The following is an 18,905-nucleotide window of genomic DNA, read 5'->3' on the forward strand; positions in this document are numbered from 1 at the left end:
AAGTCTATTTTTTTGTGTGGGGGGAAGGAGGAGGAGGATAGAGTTTTTGTTGTCTCTTGTTTGTTTTCGATCCGGCCCCCTCAAAAAAAAAACCAAAAAAAAACTGTCGGGAGATCTATACCTGTAGGAACAATAAAAGACAGAGCCAAACGAGACAAAAAGAAACGAACGGATGTGATGTGTATAACGCAATGGCCGTTGCATTGCGGCACAGTCGCAATAACAGACTACACGAGATGTACTTTTTTTTTTTTTATTCCATGGACATATCGTGCAAAGCTATGACGTAATAATAAAGCAGGTAGAAAAGATCACATCAACTATTGTCAACGATGCCGACCTGTGTTTTGTTAACTGCCCTATTATTATTGAGAGTATGTAGCACACGGTCGTTTATACGTCTGTACATGTCACTTTTTAAACAATTTGAAGGTAAAAAAAAAAAAAAAAGTCAGTGCGGGAAAAACCGGAGGAGGAAGAAGAAACAATAAATCCCAACAATCACGTCACATGTCTGCAAACACGCGATTTTCAGGAAAATCCTCCACTTTATTATTACTTTTATTTCCTTTTTTTGAACTGAAATTCCGACAGGATTTTCAAATCCTCCCCTGACTAACAGAAGAAAAAATATATATACATACAAACGTATCTGCATAAACTAAGAAATACGTTGATCGAGGTCCTTGATTGAGCCCCGAAAGAACACACACAAAGCGGCGAAGAAAGAGGAGAGATGGTAGAAGAAAAATGTAAAGGAAAGAAAAAACACAAGAAGAAGAAAAAAGAAAAAGAAAAAAAAAAAAACAGGTGATTGTCTAACAGCGGGGGGTCGATCATCAGTGTTAAAGGGATTGCTGGAAAACCCCCCAGTGGTGTGTGGCAATGCCCGGAGCGGGCTAATCACGGACAGGGCCGGCCCATTAGTTTTGCTGCACCAGCACTGCATACACCGGCAAACGTTATATACGTGGATACACACACTGCATGTGTGTATGTGTGTACGATATTAAGTAGATATTTATACGATATTATAGGCGAGACCTATAGGCTCACACCTACTGCCTCGTTTGTTTCGGATTTTCTTTTTTCATCTTTCCCTTTTTCTTTTTAAATAGCCAAATGAGGAAGGATGGCAGAGATGAAGGAAGCAAACCCCCCAACAAGAATACCAAAAAAAAAAAAAATAAATAAACGTTTATAAAAAAGAGTTTCTTCCTTAACGAACCCGAATTCCAGCCTTAAGCGATTGGCGGTTGCGCATACCATGCTCATTTCTGTCCATCACGAATTAAAGTGACAAAAAAAAAAAAAAATAATAATAATAGTTTTGCTCGTTCTCTGCTGTGTCGCACCCACTGACTCGCCATCCGGCAGTGTATTTCAGGGAACTGTTCCAAAACACCCGGCATATAAAGTACAGTATATACCACCAGGTATATAACGGTCGGGAATCGTCTGAACGGATACTGGAATAAATCCCAACAGAAAAAAAAAATTCTCTCCGGCATCAAGCAAACAAGCATAACAGCGATGATCACAGATTGTATAGGTGGGGCTTCCGAATTCGTTTCAGCTACTTAATGATGACGAACGTACGGATTGTATATATACCACGCTTGTTAGACATGTACTCTCCCCTCACCGTCCGTCAGTCCATCCATCCTATTTTTCTTTCTTTTTTTTTTTTTTCCTCTGTCTCGCACCTCACCCTGTCTTTTTTTTTTTCTAGCCAATGCATTTTACAATCCCCTAGTACACACACATAGCGCCAAGCATCCGCACGGTGTCGTTTTACAGCTGCAGTCGAGTTGCTACACATTTATTTTTCTTTTTTAAATGTACGTATGTTTAAAAAAAGAATAGAGTTGAAAATGAAGTTCTGGTGTATACGAGATATAGGAGAGTGTACTAGTGTGTGTATGCAGTAGTTCTCTTAAAACATAAAAAAAAAAAAAAAGTAAGTCTAACATCCAGCAACGGGCGGTGGCCCTTATTATGCATACAGCGCACCACATATATATGTACACTGTATGGAAAGAGAGAGTGGAGGGAGCTCGCGACTCTGCACGAGACTGGCGACCGGAAGTGCCATGTTGTCCGAAACCACCCTTCCCCCCCTCGTGTTCCATGCTCCGACATCACGATGGCTGGCCCTTCCATCCTTAGTGTTATGTTCTTCTAACGTCCATTCCCAATCACAGACAACAAAAATGGCTAGTTCTACTGTTCCAAGGGGAGACGCAACCAATTCATACGAAACTGCGTGTTTAAGAAAGAGAAAAAAAAAAAAAAAAACACAAAATGAATGAATGTTTCGACTGTTGGTACACTCCAAGAATTACGTGAGGAACTCAGAGAACTCGGAATAGAAGGAAAGATGGAGGGGGGAGCTACCTTCAAACGTGTCCATGAAAAGCTGGTAACGTATATTTCTTTAAAATACAACTGGCTTCAAGTTGAGATTAAGGAAGAAGGGGGCAGGAGGGTGAATATGTAAAATTAAAACGGAACCCCGTGTGTAATGGATTGCTAATTTGTCACTGGCTCTCCGAAATGCTAGCAACGTTTTGCTTCATTCCCTTTCAAAATGTAAAGGGGATAAATAATACAAATCAACTTCGTTCACGTGCTGTATACAGCCGTATCCGTTCAAAATTTCGTATTCGGAGTGAAGTTTCAAGACCATCACGATGTAAACCAAGCGATTAAACATTTTTGCGTTCGAATCCATTTTGAAACGAACGAAATTTTTCGACATTTTTTTGCTGAAAAGTGATGGATCGAAATGAAACATCCGGACATTTTTAATTCGTACTCACATGTTTTCTTACAACATTTTATTTTTTTCTTTGTGTTTTTTCTTTTTCTTTTTGGTCGTTGTGCCTGCGGAGTATTTTCGGCTTCCACCGCGTTACCGGAGCTGCCGTTTGTCTCCATTTTTAGGTTTCGATTGGATAATACGGCCAACTCATTTCAACGCAAGAATATCATTTCAGTAACTATTAGACCTACAATGACTATTTTCTCTTTGGCCTCGAGGGTAAGAAGGATTGCGGACGCGTACCGTATGTCCGCACATCAAATATAGGCAAACCAAACTATCAGGAAAAAACAAAACAACAACAAAAAAAAACGAACAAAACAGAATAGCTTTAACCCAATACAATTGTTTCGTGTCATTTGTTTTTTTTTTTGTGAAGGTTCGTTGTTAATTTTTTTTTTTTTTTTTAATCTTCCGTATATTAAAAGTATACGGTTTCCGTCTATACACCGCGACCAGGGGCGTTCCAGTAGAGATGCAACGACGTGATGTTGAATGTCTCTTCAGGAAAGTTTTCTTCTTTCGTAGAATGGATAGACGAATATAAAAATTGGGACAATTCACTACTGCGCATTGATTGGTCATGAAATTGATCTACTCGGTATCCCCGGTAATCCGTGCGATCCGATGGATATTCATGGCCTTTCACAAACATACGTGCACTTAAAAAGAAAAGCAAAAGAAGAGAAATGATAAAACAATAATAGGCCCAACGTCATTTTAGGGAAAACATCCACACCTTGATAACCAGTTTAACATAGAAATGCGTCCATTAGCATATTGATTTAGGCGAATGGCATAAACACCAAATTGAACTCTTCGGAAGTTTGGATATCACGCCAAGTTTTTCTTTTTTCTTGTATCCCAAGTCAATTGTCCCATTTCCCTATAAAAAAAAAAAAATAACTAAAATGCCGTGAATGAAAATCCTAGCGACCGGGCCGAAAACGGCCAGTTTATTTAGAAATGGTTGAAATAAGTGGCTCAACTTATTGCGTGTATTTATCTACGAAACGAACAAGTAGCGGTGCCTCTATTGCCGAACGGCAAGAGGAAAAAGAAAAATTGAAGTCCTTCGTACGGCCGAGTTTTTCTGACGGCGACGCCACTGCGTGCGAGTGGCAGCTTGTGCACAGTGTACCGAAAGCTATGCTCGCTTAACGAAGGGAGGGTTGTGGCCTATACGCGCCGCGAGTTGCGTGACGCCAGAGGCCATGAGCCCACCCGCCCGCACGTTTCGAACCCAGCAAGAGCTGGGACCCTGGGAGGTGGAACCACTTGTTGGTCAGTCGTCCTGTAGCTCTTGGCTGTGTTGCAAGTCGTCGCGCACCTAGCTCCTTATTCGTTTCAAAAACAATTTTTTTTTAAAACCACGTCCGTTCGTCAGCTTCTCCCGCCATTCAGAAAATCGAACAAAACTGTTTCGTGATTTTTCTTTATTGTTCTGAAACAGAGGCAACTCGGTACTTTTTTCGTTCAATCGCGGACTTCGCCCACATCTTGTACTGCACGATTCGCAAGTGTTTTCTGTTTTTTGTTTGCAAAAAAAAAAAAAAAAAAACACAAATCCAGTTAATGGTTACCAGTTGGGATTTTCAAATACCCTTAGTGAAAACGATATCCATAACTGAAGAGAGGGGGAGAGAGAGAAAAAACAAAAAAAACATTAAAGAAACAAGAAATAGTATACATATCATGTGCCGGACTCGTTAGGTTACAAAAGGTGCATTCGAACCGTTCAAACCAGTTTCGACAGTTAACTAACCGTGACGATCAGATATCGACTGAAGGTACGTCGATTTGTCATCGGATTTTTGCGTTTCCTCTTACTTTCACGATCGTTTTTCCTGTTTTTCTTTCCTTTGATTGTTTGATCGCATTTAATTGAAACTGAACCCAACTTGTTTCTATTTCTTATTTTCCCACCTTCTCGTGTTCATTTGAAAAATCTTCAAATCTTTCCGGAAAAAACAAAAAAAACAAAAAAACAAGAAGAAAATGGAAGAATTCGGAGCGGCTAGCATTGTCCATTACAACAACATCCAACAACATCATTCGGCTAGCCTCAGTAATAACAACATGCAAACCGGATTCGAGTTCAATTCACCGCCTTTACCACCGTCACCTTCGTCTTCGGCAGCCATGTCAGGTGGCAATTATCTCGGCCAGTCAAGATTGGCCGTCTATTACAACAACCGGCCCGTCAACCAACAACAGCAACAACAATCGCAATTCAACGGTTACGCGATGGGAGGGCGGAATCACGTCCAACAGCCGCAACATCACCCGAATCCTCAACAGCTTCAGCTTCATCACCACCAGCAAGGACCAGCCAGTTATCTCGGTCAACATCACCAGATGATGGGCCAGGATCAGATGTGCTGGAATCAAACAGCCGGACTGATGATGCCCAACGTGGCGGCCGTCAAAGGTGGCAGTGGCAATATCAGCAGCAAGCAAGCGGCCGCCAACGAGAAGAAGGCCCGAGAGCAGCGCGTCCGTCGGCCGATGAACGCGTTCATGGTCTGGGCCAAAGTCGAGCGCAAACGGCTGGCCGACGAGAATCCCGACCTACACAACGCCGACCTCAGCAAAATGCTCGGTAAGTTTGATTTTTGGAAATCGCAAAATTGTTTTGGGTGAGAGAGTCCCGCCTTGTTATTATGTTTGTCTGCCGTTGTTCGAAGCATTTGGCACGATCGTTAGATACTTCCGATGACCGCATTCCTTTCTCCCTATTTCTCTCCTTGAATTACTCGGAGATTAGCGCACCGCAACGTCGAAACGCGCTTGTTATATCGGCAAGGTATTTTACACATTTGCCGTATGTGTGTGTTGCGTGTGTGTAAAAACTTGTAATCGCGGTCAATTTCCAATGATGGCTCACATACTCCCCAGTCCAGCGATGTGGGCTTTTCTTGTCCGTTCTAATCGCCCGTATATAAAAATCGTCCGAATTTTACAAAGTGAAACGGAAAGAAAAGATAACGCAAGATAAATCGAATGTTTTCGTTATGCCTTTTGCTTTTTTTTTTTGCGATATCGCAGAACGTAGAATTAAATAGAAAAAAAAATAGAATAGATGTATATAGATAGAAAAAGATGGGGATAATGTAGTCCTGTCACAGAGGGGGTCTCTGCCCGGCTACCTAGTCCGTAATTATCCCGTATTTGGTAGGACAGCCGGTCTCTGATGGTGGCTGGTAAGAATTTAAAAATCCCACTCATTTTTTTTTTTTCAAGAATAAATGTAAATCATTTGATTCACTTGATCTTTAAACGGGCCACACGCTGCCTTAATATCACACGTTCTCTTAGCTCTTGCCCTAACGAGCTTGGCTCGTCTACAGACCCCCAAAAAAAAAAAAAAAATTTTAAATGCTGTTGTCAAACTGAATCTTACCGGGCGCCAGTTGTTGGATGCCATGACGACATACCAGCCCGAGAAAAAAAAAGTCGTGCTCACCTGGTAAACAAATCCATTCGCGTACGTTTCTGTACACACAACTGCGTGTGTGTTACATCATATGGTGGCATCATAATTGATGGAAGGGATAAGGTAAACGAATAGCGAGTTCCATATTACACCCAACGTGCGAAAGCAAGCCAATGGCCAGAGAGCCTAAAGGTAGAAGCAAAGGGTTCGAAGAAGAAAATAGAAACATAAAACAAAAAAATCCATTAGCAACTAGAGCTTCTCTGATAATTCGTCGGCTGATTGAGCATTTTGCTGCATATCCGAAACGCGCTCGCGCGGCCGCTTAGTGCGCTATGTTCACGTTGTTTCTTTCTTTATTTATTTGGACGGGAGTAAACGAAGACTAGGGGAGAGAAAAAGAGAGAGAGCAAACCTTTCTCATGGCCTAATTCGGATGCGATATAATGTTTGGCCTGAACGTTTTTGTTTTGTTTCTTTCTTTTTGGTTATGCTGCCTATATGCCTTAGCTTCGCTCGTTGCCGTTGTTGTGAAATCGTCGAGTCACGCCGACTTGGTCAATCTGGAACAGTTATATAGGGTGGTCCTCTCGTTAAGTGTGTTTATGTGCTTTTTATTTTTACGATTGCCTGCCCAACGAGCGGACAACACAGGGCTGTAGAGGAGTTTGCAGAAGCTATAGGCAACTTGATAGCAACTATTACTGCTACGCGGCTACCATCGTGCGTATAGCTGTGTACCACATCAGTGTTTGGTACTCAACGGCACCTGTTATTCTATAAAGAGGCGCTAGTCAGGTGACAATTCCCAGTCTGTCGTCGCGCTACATCTGCGCCGATATAGAAAACGTGGGAAACAAAAAAATAAAAAAAAAAAAAAAAAAAAAAAAAACTGAACGGGACGCTCTTATTTTTCCTCCCTAATGCCTTTTTCTTTTTGAAATCTTCCCGTTTTTTTTCTTTTTGCTTTCGGGGCCAGCGACAAGACCGAAAATTACTTCAAATCGGCGCAACTATCTGCAAACATCGTCGCTCATTTTTCCATTCACCTGTTCTTTGTTCATCGTTTTGCTATGTGGCTGTCGTTTGGCGTGCTGATTCAAACTTTGTCACATGCCGTTGTTAAGTAGTTATAGAGCTAGTCTTATAGACTGTTACTGGCAATGGCTTACCCTTGTGATGTAAATAAAAACGCAAAAACATCAAGTATTAGAATTAGGTTAGAATGCGAATTATTGCCAGGGATAATTCACAACTATAGCCGGTGAATATTTGTGTGTCTGTAGAAATATACTAAGTTGCTAAGTGCGTAATGCGCCGGGCAATTTGAATGTCTAGGCGGAGAGGCCACGTATTTTCTTTTCGCCCCCGAGACACACAACTCGACGGGGGCCCACCTGCTGGGTGCCCTCTATTCTCCATTAATTCATCCGGGGGAGTGGGAGGGGTTCCATTTTTATACATATACTGTATATTTCTTTTTCTTAAAAGAAAAGCCTCGAATCATAAAAATTTTATTTAAAAAATGAGAGACGGAATCGTATTTAAGCACTGCTTCGGCACCGAGAGACATGAAGCCTGAAAGAAATGGCATTTTGAATATATTTATACAAAATGATAAAGAATAGCCGCTAATATATCGTTCTCGAATCCGCCCAAACGCTGAAATATCTTCGTGTGATATGTGCTGCATAACTGAGGCACCTGGCTCTTTGGAACTCCCTTATTTCACCTCTTTTCCTTTCTCAGCGTATCGTTCAATTTGGGTCTTTTCACACACAGCCCTTGCGCAACTAGCAGTTGTGACGATTTGAGAATTAAAAAGAAAAACAACAACAACAAGAACCCCCCTCTCTTTCACCTTATATAGCAGTTGTCTTGTACGTCTGTCCCTGTCGTTGGCCTATAATGAAACGAGCGCATATGAAGACGTCGCTCTAGTCAAACTGCACACGAGCTGACGTGAAAAGATTTTTTTTCTACACAAACAAATTGTTACTGGAAGAGAAAATTTCTGCTATAATTTCCGTCCGTCGACGTCGTCGTACCGTAAAAAAATAAAGAAATAAAACACAGAGAAAAAAATAAGGTGATGACAAAGACTCTCTTTACAAGGTAGAAGAAAATCAGAGAACCAGAGAGAGATTAGTAGGAGAGTAAAGCTCCGACTGGGACGCCTGTTTTTTTTTTTCTTCTTTGACCTGTGCGACCTCTCCAGGAGACAGAAAAAAAAAAGAGAACCTGAAGGAAGCAGAAAAAAAAAAGAAAAAGGAACGGAAGAGGTGGATGTACTGTACTATCTACAGGACTGACGATAGGTAGATGGTGGCGTTTTCTTCCCCAGCGACTGACCTGGTTCCCATCGTCGATCATTACCGTTGCCATCGAGGGCGACCATTTAGGAAACACAGGGAGAAGAGAGAGAAGGGGACTCGTCGGTTGGAACCGGTGTGAAAATTCACAACACTAATCATCCCTATGCCTTCTACCTTTTTTTCTCTCTCTTCTTTCTTCATTCTTTTTCATGCAGGATCTCCAGCAAAAAAAAAAAAAATGAAATGAGGTAAAGAAATTTGCGTAGCTCTAAGAACAGGCCATGATGACGACGGTGCATATCCGTTCCAAAATGTGTCGGGTTGGCGAAAGCAGAAAATAAACACCAGTCAGTTATTTTGCTTTTTTTTTTTTAAGAGAAGGTTCGCAGCAGTCGGATACCGTTAGGCGTAGACGCTTCTTCATGTTCTTCGGTTTTGCCTTGATCATTCGATTCGATGCTGTACTTGCTTCGCCTTCTCCGTTTTTAATTTAATGAGCGGATCTGGATCGGATTGTGGCCGCCGTAAACTAAAGCCTCCCTGCCCTTAACGAGACAAGCCTGTTCGTGTATGTAACACGCGTACAATAAGTAGGCTAGATGTACCGAGGTGAGCGAGACGAGAAGGCCGAAACTATTAAAGGGAGTGAACTCGCATCTATAAGGTAATAAACACGTCGAAAAATGCCGAGAAGAAAAACAGGCAAGAAGGTCAAATAAGATTCAAAACAAATGTTTTCAGACGCCTCGAAATAATTAACACCCGTCTACACGGCGACTTGGACGGCTCCATGCGGGACTAACTCAATTCCGATGCCGATGCGCACACGTTCTTTACATACACACCGTACAGTTTGATGCCGTCCTTGAAGGAATGTTTTAGTTCGTCTATATTTGACCACCAAAGCAGCCATTTTTTTTCGTTTTGTAATTGTTATGATCTTTTTACAAATTGAAATCACGCGTGCTTACATCTTGAATGAAAGAATGACCAACGTTCGTACTGTTAAGTCGTTCATGCGCTTCGTTCTGCCGGTATTGTATTGTTTCCACTCATTTCAGATTGGAAGGCACGTGTGGTCTCGAAGTACAACTGATAGTAGCCATGCATTTACTCGCGTGCCACCGCCAGCAATCAAATCACGCACGTTGCACAAAAATTTCGATGCAGGAAAAATAAATGTTTAAATAGACTTTGTTCTCTATTCGAAACGAATGGCCGCATTGAAACTGGAATATCAAACGGGGGTGTATATATTTAGACGTATAAATAGACATAACGTGTCCTACTTTTCTCTCCCATCCGTTCGAATTCGATCCTTATTGGTGTGCTCTCGCTTTGTTATCAACTTCTATCCCGTAAGAGACGATGATGACGTAACTCATTGTCATATTTCGATGCCGTCATCTTCGGTGTTGTAAAGCTTTTTCATTTACGCACTGGGATTATTTACGCTTAAGATATGCAAAAGGCGCTATCCCTACACGACCTAAACGCTGTTTAAAAGAAAACCGGACGGACTTGTGTCAAGCCGTACAGGATTTATTGATTCACAGGTTAATTGAATGGCTCGAACCGAAATATCGAAAGGCAAACAGGAAAAATGTGTTACGTCCTGCAACGATTAAAAGTTTGGGCTCGGGGCTTTTCGTGATTACGTCGGCCCGTGCGTCAGTGGCCGCAATGCACTCATGGGGATAGAGAGAACATCACATCTATAACGTTTAAAAGGAAAAATAAAACCTAAACGAATACGAAAGAAGAGAGCGTCGAAGTCGGGTGATACATAAATGAGGATGGCCATGGATCGGCATTTTCTACACGCTTGATTGAAATGCACTGATCTTGGCCCAGCATACCATTGCCCTGCTTGTCTGCCGATCGCTTGCTTAATGAGAGCGCACGAAGCCGCCGAACACAGTCCACACACGCACTCTTGCTATCTTTCTCTATTTCAGATATTATTTACGCAGAACGCCTTTTTTTTCACGCTGGAATCGTTGAAATATTCGACGGGACGAATATATAAAGCCTTCAAATCCAGTAAATAGATTAGATATACATTTATTAACCGAAGATAAATCGTACGCGTCGCACATCCAGCAGATGAAATTTCATCAACCCGATCAAGGCGTCGTCACGCAAAGCTTGCGGATCCACAACAGTTCCCGGCGCACTTTCTGCTACTTCCAATTCACAACCATTGCACACACGCATACATAGAAACACATTTTTTTTTTCTTTCTAAACAAGGCTCGAAACTTAGCCCGTTACAATGACGGTGGGCAATTGCTAATTGAATGTAATTGCGGTACTGGCAATCGTTAACGAAAGGCAAAAGAAATTAGAAAAAGAGAGGCTTTTTTTTTTACACCCGTATAAAAACAACACACAAGTATCTATATAACACGGATCATTAGGGAGAATTAGAACGAAACCGAGGCTGAACGCAGACGTGATTAGAGCACCGATTCGCCCGAGAAACGAAGAGTTGCCAGAGACAACACCTATACCTCTACAACTGGACGTCTACGACACCTATGTACAACTAATTTTTTAAATAATTAGACACAGAAATAGCGGCAGGATTTCATTTTTTTGTTATTTAGTTCTTTTTTTCTTTCATCGGCCATGCAAGTGTAGGTTTCATTATTCCACGCGGCGGGATAATTTCACGTCACAGCGGCGTGTACGTTCAGATGAAAAAAAAAAAAAAAGATAAGATGCGCTTATGTGAAAGGTGAAAGGGGAGAAAAAGACCTGATTTCCATTTCATTAAAGACGAGTAATTCTAATTCATTTTGTTGCTGTTCTTGTTGGTTTTCTTATGGAGCATTGTGAAACACGCAACACACGCACTCTTGTCATGCCGAATTACCGAGTTGCATAAGTCCAGTGCGTGTGTGTGTGACTGACGACTCTGTATGAGATCGGTCTACTGGTTGATTGCTACCGGGGGGAAATTAAAGCTTGGGCGGGTTTCGTGAGGGAGCCCGCACGGTAAAGGGGACAAATTGGAGCCTCATTTGCGGTCAAGTTTTTCGTGATTACAGACCAGACCACAGCACCTCACTAGGGCTACCTTTTCCCCTTCTTATTTATTTATATTTTTCTTGTAATTTTTGTGGGATTTAAATTTATTTATCTTCCTCCTTTTTTTTTTTTTTTTTTGGTATTCGAAACACGGGATTTTTCTTTTTCACGCGGCGTGTCATTTCAAGCAAGTTTTCAGGCGATTTGCCGACGGCCCATTGCTGTGGTCTTCTCCACCTTCAACAAATATCTATAGATACACATTCGCGATATGTCGGCATCAGTTTTTTATTGTCATTTTTTTTAGTTTCTAAGCAGATTTCAATGTGTGCTTGCTAAATTAGTTAGCCGTTTGAGAAATTGAGCGATTGTACTCAATCGCGCGTGAGCATCGCCTGTTGCATCTCGTTTGTTGTTTCGCCCGTTCTTCTTCATTTGTCTCTTTGAGTCCATACGTTTTCGTGCTAAGGAATATTTAAAAAAGTCAAGCAGAAGACGAAAGAGGCAGAGATAACCTCGAAATACGAGAACGAGCCAAAAATGGGAAAAGTATGGAAGAAAGAAAACATGAAAATGAAATTTTTTTAACAAATAGGAAAGAAATAAAAAGGAAAAGGAAAAGTGAGAAAAATTTACGTGGACCCAAGTATTAGTTATAAGGACACGAGTATTGATGCGATACCCCGGCTGATTGCAATCTCGAAGCCATGGCCGTAACCATAACCCAAACCAGATTGGGACGCCGATACAGACGTGCTGGTGTGGCTTAAACTTGTGTGTGATGGAGCCGGCTCCGATACTCAACAAAACATTTTCCTCTTTTTTTTTTTTTCGTTCCCTTATTGACTTCGGTCGGTTTTTTAAAAGAAAGAAACAAATAAAACGCGTGTGAGGTTGATGCGTGTGGCCTCCCTCTTTCCCCCCTTTGACTCGCAGCCGTGCCAACGGGCTTTATGAAAGAGTTCGTTCGGTATTTAGATGTGTTCTTTCCCGTTCTTTACCGGGATCCCCTGCTGGCTAAACGGTCGTAACTTTGGCCTATATATCTAACCTGATGGTTATTTCACAATGACGAACGGCGCACCGTTGCGGCCGGGAGTATCGCAACTCGTCAAAAACGAAAAAAAAAAAAAAAAGGAAAATAATAATAGTAAAATAAATTTAAAAAACTGTTTCTTTTTTTCTTTAAGAAAAGAGTAAGATAGACGTGCTCACATCAAAAATCCTCCCTACTGTCAGTTTTTTGTTGGATCGTCAAAAGGAACAAACGTCATTGGAAGAATCGGAACGACGCTGCTTGGCGCTGTTGTGCAATTTAGATGAAGGGGCTTGCTCACGCTGGCGTGAATGCCACTTAACCTTATGCGCCGCCGTGCGGTCTTCTCTCTCTTTTTCCTGTTACGTGATTATTGCGATTTCTTTTCGCCTCTTTGATGAGTTTAATTAATCAAAACGTAAGAGCGCCTTTATGTATGTGTGCTTGCGTGTCTGCGAGTTGCGGCGATTGTCGTCTTCACCATTGGCTTTCTGGGAATTTCGGGATAAAGCGCATTCCTGCCGAACCGGAATGGCAGGTTTCTACCGGTTTCCATACTCTGTGGTTGTTCTCTCTCTTTCTTTTCTTCTCCCTCCGTTCCGTCTATAGCTGCTTTCGACTCTTAAAATTTTGTGTTTTCCCGTCCGTGTGACTCCGACGGATGGTGCCGAATAGAAAGACAGAGAGCGAAGCAAAGGCATAATCAAACGGTCAGCAAGTCATATCTACTGTATATAAAAGAAAAATATAAACATACTACGGGGGACATGCCAGAAATCAAATCAAAAAAGCGTACTTATATAAGAACCACAACATGATGGAAAATAGGCAGACAAGTGTAAAGAAAATCAGACGTGAATTGAAGAGAGAAGAAGAGAGGGAAAAAAAAAACCAGTCGTGTCGAAACGATCGATCAGATGATAATCGATCAAAGTGGTCGATGACAAAACACAGCGCGCAGCTTCCCTCCTCCCACCACCATCACCAACTCACTTGATGCTAAACAAAAAATAACATTTGAGAAGAATAAAGACGTCAACGAATCAACCAAAGGAAAAAAAAGTGGGGACGACGGCTAAAGAAAACAACGTGAATCTCGGCAAGATGAGAGAAATGCGTATTCAGTGAGGAAAGCTGAAGAAGAGGACGGCGTGTGAAATTTATAGTTGCTGGAATACTGATGAAGTGATGAGCGATTATTTGTTTCTCTTTCTCGCCGCACGGCTCACCTGAAATTCTCATCGGTGGGTTCCGGGGATTCGATAAAAATCTGGGCATTTTCTTTCTTCACATTGTGTTGTAAATGTATTTCAACTAATCAGCGATTCGACAAACTTGTGATTCCAAACTCGGATACGCCGAGTTGCTTTTTGTGATACTCAGTTTCGTTTGTCTCCCTCCATTTCTCACTGGCTTTTAAGGACAGGTTTTCCATCAGGTTCTTCTACAACTCCCGTACCATTTATTAAGATACCTCGTTACACTTTATTAAGATATGACGAAGCGGCAGACCTGGCAATAAAGAAGGCAGAAATGTCATTTTCATCTCGTTGGTTGAATGAACGAGTTAATAGTCACAGTTCGGTGGTGACGCTTTTCAACTCGTATCTCGCTTTCTCTCTTTTGACAGTTTAAAAGCTTGTCAAATTTAAAAGACCTGACGAATAGAAGAGAAAACTTGTAAAACAACAAACAAATTGAGGGAATGTTCGTTGTTTTTTTTTTTTTTTTTTTGTCTTTTATTTTTTCACATTAAGAAAAAAAAAAAAAAAGGACTCGTTCTCCCCGCCAGTCAAAAGATTGGAGTTGGCCGTTCGTGACGCCGCACCCCCGCGGAACCCTTTTTGCTCTCTACTCCCGGAGACACCGGTCACGTCCAATAACAACAGCACCAACAACAAAAGAGAGGCAAACAAAACAAAAGAGAGAAAAAGAGAGAGAAAGAAAGGAAATCAAGATGAAATACAAGAGAAGGTAACCGATTTGTGAGAGGGGTGGGGAGGTTGACGGCCATCGGCAGACGACACAAGAGCTCGTTGCTGTTAGTGTCAGCTGGCCTCGAGACGGGCGCGAACTGATAACCTCGGTCGGGGTCGCGAGCTCTAACTTAAGACTCGGACGTCGTGTTGGGCAACAAGTTGACGAGCTTTAATAGTAATGGCGACATGTCGCTGAGCGAATCTTGTCTTGCCAGTTGGTGGTTATGGATGTGTCGTGCATGTGGCGGACGAAAAAGAGCGTCCATAAGTGGCGTCAATGTGGCCATCGCCATCGCCTCATTCCCGAAGATTTCAATCGCTGTCAGGTGACGGAGGAAAGGAAAATGAGGACGATGAATACCCGTAGAAAAATGGAAAAGTGAATAGGGGCAAAAGGCAGAAAAGGCAAAAAGAGAGTGGCAGAAGATGAAAGAAAAGATGAAACTCTTGAGGGCGCATGAAAAGACGGCAAATAACAACAGTGCTAGGAAAATAGACAGAACTGAAAAAAAGAGAGAAAATAAGAGAAAGAAAGAGAGAGGGAGAGAGATCTTGACTCGATGATACAATACAAAAGGCTATAGGGAAGAATAGTATTGAAAAAAAAGACCGCGTACAGAACTCCCGCTGCTGCGAGTCGCGACATCGGAACTTTGTCCCGAAAAAACTCTCTCGTTCTTTTCAATTTTGAATTTTCTATTCGAAAAAGTAAAAACACAAAAAAAAAAAAAAATTAAAATTAAAAAAAAAAGCGTACAGAAGAAAAGATGACGCTAGGCTAAAAGAAAACTAAAAAAAGAAAAAAAAACATGAAAGGAATGAAATCGGAGAAGTGAGAAATTCTAAAGAAGATCGACCTGGATTTCAAACATTTTCCCGCGCCGTGGCGGGAACGCCAACGTTAATTTTAAAGAGTCCTTCGCCTTTTTTTTATTCGGTAGTCGTCGCGTAGGGCCATTAAAAGCAATAAAACGAAATAAAAGGGTTTTCTTATAGAGCTACTTGACATTAAAGCCGCTCGTAAATGATCCAACAGCAGCCACTTGACTTTGGATGGAGCGACGCAGGGTAGGAGGGGGTAGGGCGAAGTACTACCTAATGGTGGTTTGGCTCGATGGTTGCTCAACAGTATCAAACAGTCGCGCCAAAATACCCGGTGTACGCCTTGTAAGCATCCAAACGATTCCACGTCCTACTGCCGGGGGTAGTTTCATCTGCAAAACGTGTGCAGATAGACGTACGCATATACGTACACCATCCACAGATTATTATGACTCCGGAACACGAATATAACGAGTGTAATTAACGGTTTGCGTGATAACGACTACACATACACAGCCTATCTTGCAGCCCCCCAGCCGACACATGTAGGGAGACCGAAGCGAAAAAGAAAGAGAGAGAGAGGCCTCTGATTAAAAACCATAAAGAGCCGAGAAGAGGGAGAGAGTTAAGATCGTAAAAATAATCATGAATCTCTTTGCGGACAAACAATAGGAAATCTTTTCTATATACTTTTTTTTTTCTCTTGTTGTTGTTTTTGTTTTCGTTCTCTTTTTTTCTCTCTCCTTTTTATTATTTTTATTATTTTTTTCATTAAGAAAAAGTGCAAGAACCACCCCAAGCCTTGTTTATTTCGTCGACGGGTGTCTTATTTCGAGATATAAAACTAGCGCGAAAATATTCAGACTCCTATAAAAACTCTTGCGTCTGGCATTTTTCTTTTGTGTGTGCACCACCAGTTAAGTACCAAGTAATCGAACAAGGCCAAACGAGCTTGTCAAAACGATTCAGTTCATCGCACCGAATGTTTGATTATCGTCTTGCACGACAAACTAACATGTCAAACCGAGACGCATTTGTTAAACGTTGCCTAATCTTACATTTTTTTTTTGTTCTGTAATTTGCTTTTAAAAAATAATACGATGAGGTCATGTAATCTTGTGATAAAATCAAACGTCAAAAAACGAAGAGGTCGACATTAGTAGAAAGACTCTTTGTCGCTGTAGGAACTAAGCAGAGATATTTCTCCATCGATTCCTTAAATAGCCATGAAATAGCGTCTCCGAAACAGGAGACCCTCTCGATATGTTAGGTCACTTTAGCCATGAACAAAGGTTTATCAACTAATGATTATTTGAATTCCTTTTTTTAAATATCGAAGTAATGTCTTTGTAAACGAATTTCTGTTTTTATCGTCCTATTTTTGCTCCGAATATTGTCCAGCTTGTTCCATGTCAATGTTTTTTAACATGTGCAGTCGTACGACCTTAACTTATTCTTTGTTTTCTTAATTGCAGGTAAGAAATGGAAAGGCCTGACACCGCAAGACAGACGGCCGTACGTCGAGGAAGCGGAGAGACTGCGCGTGATCCACCTGCAGGAACACCCCAACTACAAGTACCGGCCAAGGAGACGCAAGCAGGTCAAGCGCGGCGGGACGGCGACGGCCACACCGGCAGTCACGGCGGGTGGCAAGAAGAGTGTCGAAGTGGAACTGAATTCTGTTGTCGATCGACCGTCCAGCACAACGGCAAAGATACCCCATGATGTCTGTTACGGTCGGCAGCCCGTTTCCTCCGGTAGCCACGCATTCCAGCCGCATCGCGAACTGTGCAATGGTGGACTCCAGACGCCGGACTCATCCCCACAGGGCAGTCCTGAACCTTACATGGTTATCTCCAAGATAGATGCCAAAGGTCATTCCAAATCCAACACTATCCATCCGTCCAATTGCCTGGGCTCTCTCCCGACTCCCGAGATGTCTCCGATGGAGCAAGATGAGTTGCAGCATCCTGAGGAACTTCAGCGACAGCATCAGCTTCAGCAACATCAACGCCAGCAACAACAGCAATCACAACAACAGCAAAACGGGGCTGTTTTCCAACTGGTGCACAAGTTCTCGTCGGCTTCGGCCTTCCTTCGGAGCGTGTCGCACCCCTACCGTCCGACCATGATGGGCGGAGGAGTCCATCCCCACCAGCAGCAACCGGAGAACAGCGGCGGAAACCATCCGTACGGTGGTGGGACGCAATTCTTTAACTCGAGCCAAGCAAGTCAGCCGACCGGTGGCTCTTTCTACAACCCCGCCCAGTCTTACATGACCAACAACGGTTACCCCAACGAACCCTGCTCCGATTACAACCGCGATTACCATCGATGCGAAAACGGTAGGCTTAGTTTTGAAAATGAATGTTTTTTTCTTTTCGGATTGGATTTTTTATTGAAACGTTTTTCTTTTTCACAGGATCAAATAATAACCAAGGGGGAATGGGCGAACATTATCTGCCCTCTGTGGTGCCAGAAGAGTTCATTGACGGGGATATTGATCGATCAGAGTTCGACAAATACCTCAGCGGGTACGGAGCGAATCACGCGACCAGTGTCAACTGCTCTTTCTACGGAGGTGTCGGCAACGTTGGCATGGGTCACGTTAGCAATAACATGAACGACGGCCAGTCGACAGCGGAACAATTTGACGGCCACAAAGAGAACGGCGCCGGCCTTCATACTAACGACTACATTTTGATGAAATCGGAGCCAATCTACGAAACCATTCCAGCAGCAGGCTCTAGTCTCAGTTCCGCTCTGGCTGACGTGCGCTCCGTCTATTACGATTGTTGAATTCCACCGAAATCTGCCGATTGTTGAGCAAAATCCTATCTTAGTTGTACAGTACGTGCAGCTAGGCACGAAAACAGTTCAATTTATACAGTACTTCAAATTTCCTAAACCACCTTTAAAGAGGTCCTTTGACGACGTCCCAGTTGTGCGCTGTTTGAGCGCTGTAATCCGTAGTTCGAGCAAATGTATTTGTTTAATGCACTTCTGTAACTTTACGAGGATGTGTAGCCCCTATTCGAATATTTTCTAGGATATGATTATACATCATTTGAGTTTGATGGCCGCCTTTCATCTTTATTTTTCACCCATTCATTCTGTCTTGTAACGTAATAATTAAAAAAAAAAGAACAAATATTGTTCAACTGTACATTTACTTCCTGCGTTTTTCAACATCGGTTTAAGACTCGCTGTAGAATCGTCTATTTTTCATTGGATTTGATTGAAGTCTTTGGTTGGGAAAGTTTCGGCGCTGTACAAGACAATGACGCAATGGCAATAGCATGATGGACGAAAAAATTTCCCCAATAAGATTTGAAGTGCATAATAAGAAAATGAAGAAATTGATCACCAACGGATTTAGTTATCGCCGATGACAAGAGCGTTTGTCTCGGGTTATTTCATATACAAAAATGCATGCACGTTCACTTTCAAGATTACGAAT

General features: G+C 42.2%; 1 protein-coding gene across 1 annotated transcript; it reads left to right on the plus strand.

Annotated features, from left to right (window-relative positions):
* Positions 1–4,160: 4,160 nt before the first annotated feature.
* On the plus strand, positions 4,161–18,826 carry LOC130690551 (putative transcription factor SOX-14). The gene is made up of 4 exons (XM_059496387.1): positions 4,161–4,614; positions 4,820–5,426; positions 16,921–17,790; positions 17,868–18,826. The coding sequence occupies exons 2-4, from the start codon at positions 4,823–4,825 to the stop codon at positions 18,242–18,244; spliced, it is 1,851 nt and encodes a 616-aa protein (XP_059352370.1). The 5' UTR covers positions 4,161–4,614; positions 4,820–4,822; the 3' UTR covers positions 18,245–18,826.
* Positions 18,827–18,905: the final 79 nt, after the last annotated feature.

This window comes from Daphnia carinata, chromosome 7 (assembly GCF_022539665.2).
Source record: "Daphnia carinata strain CSIRO-1 chromosome 7, CSIRO_AGI_Dcar_HiC_V3, whole genome shotgun sequence".
Taxonomy (NCBI): domain Eukaryota; kingdom Metazoa; phylum Arthropoda; class Branchiopoda; order Diplostraca; family Daphniidae; genus Daphnia; species Daphnia carinata.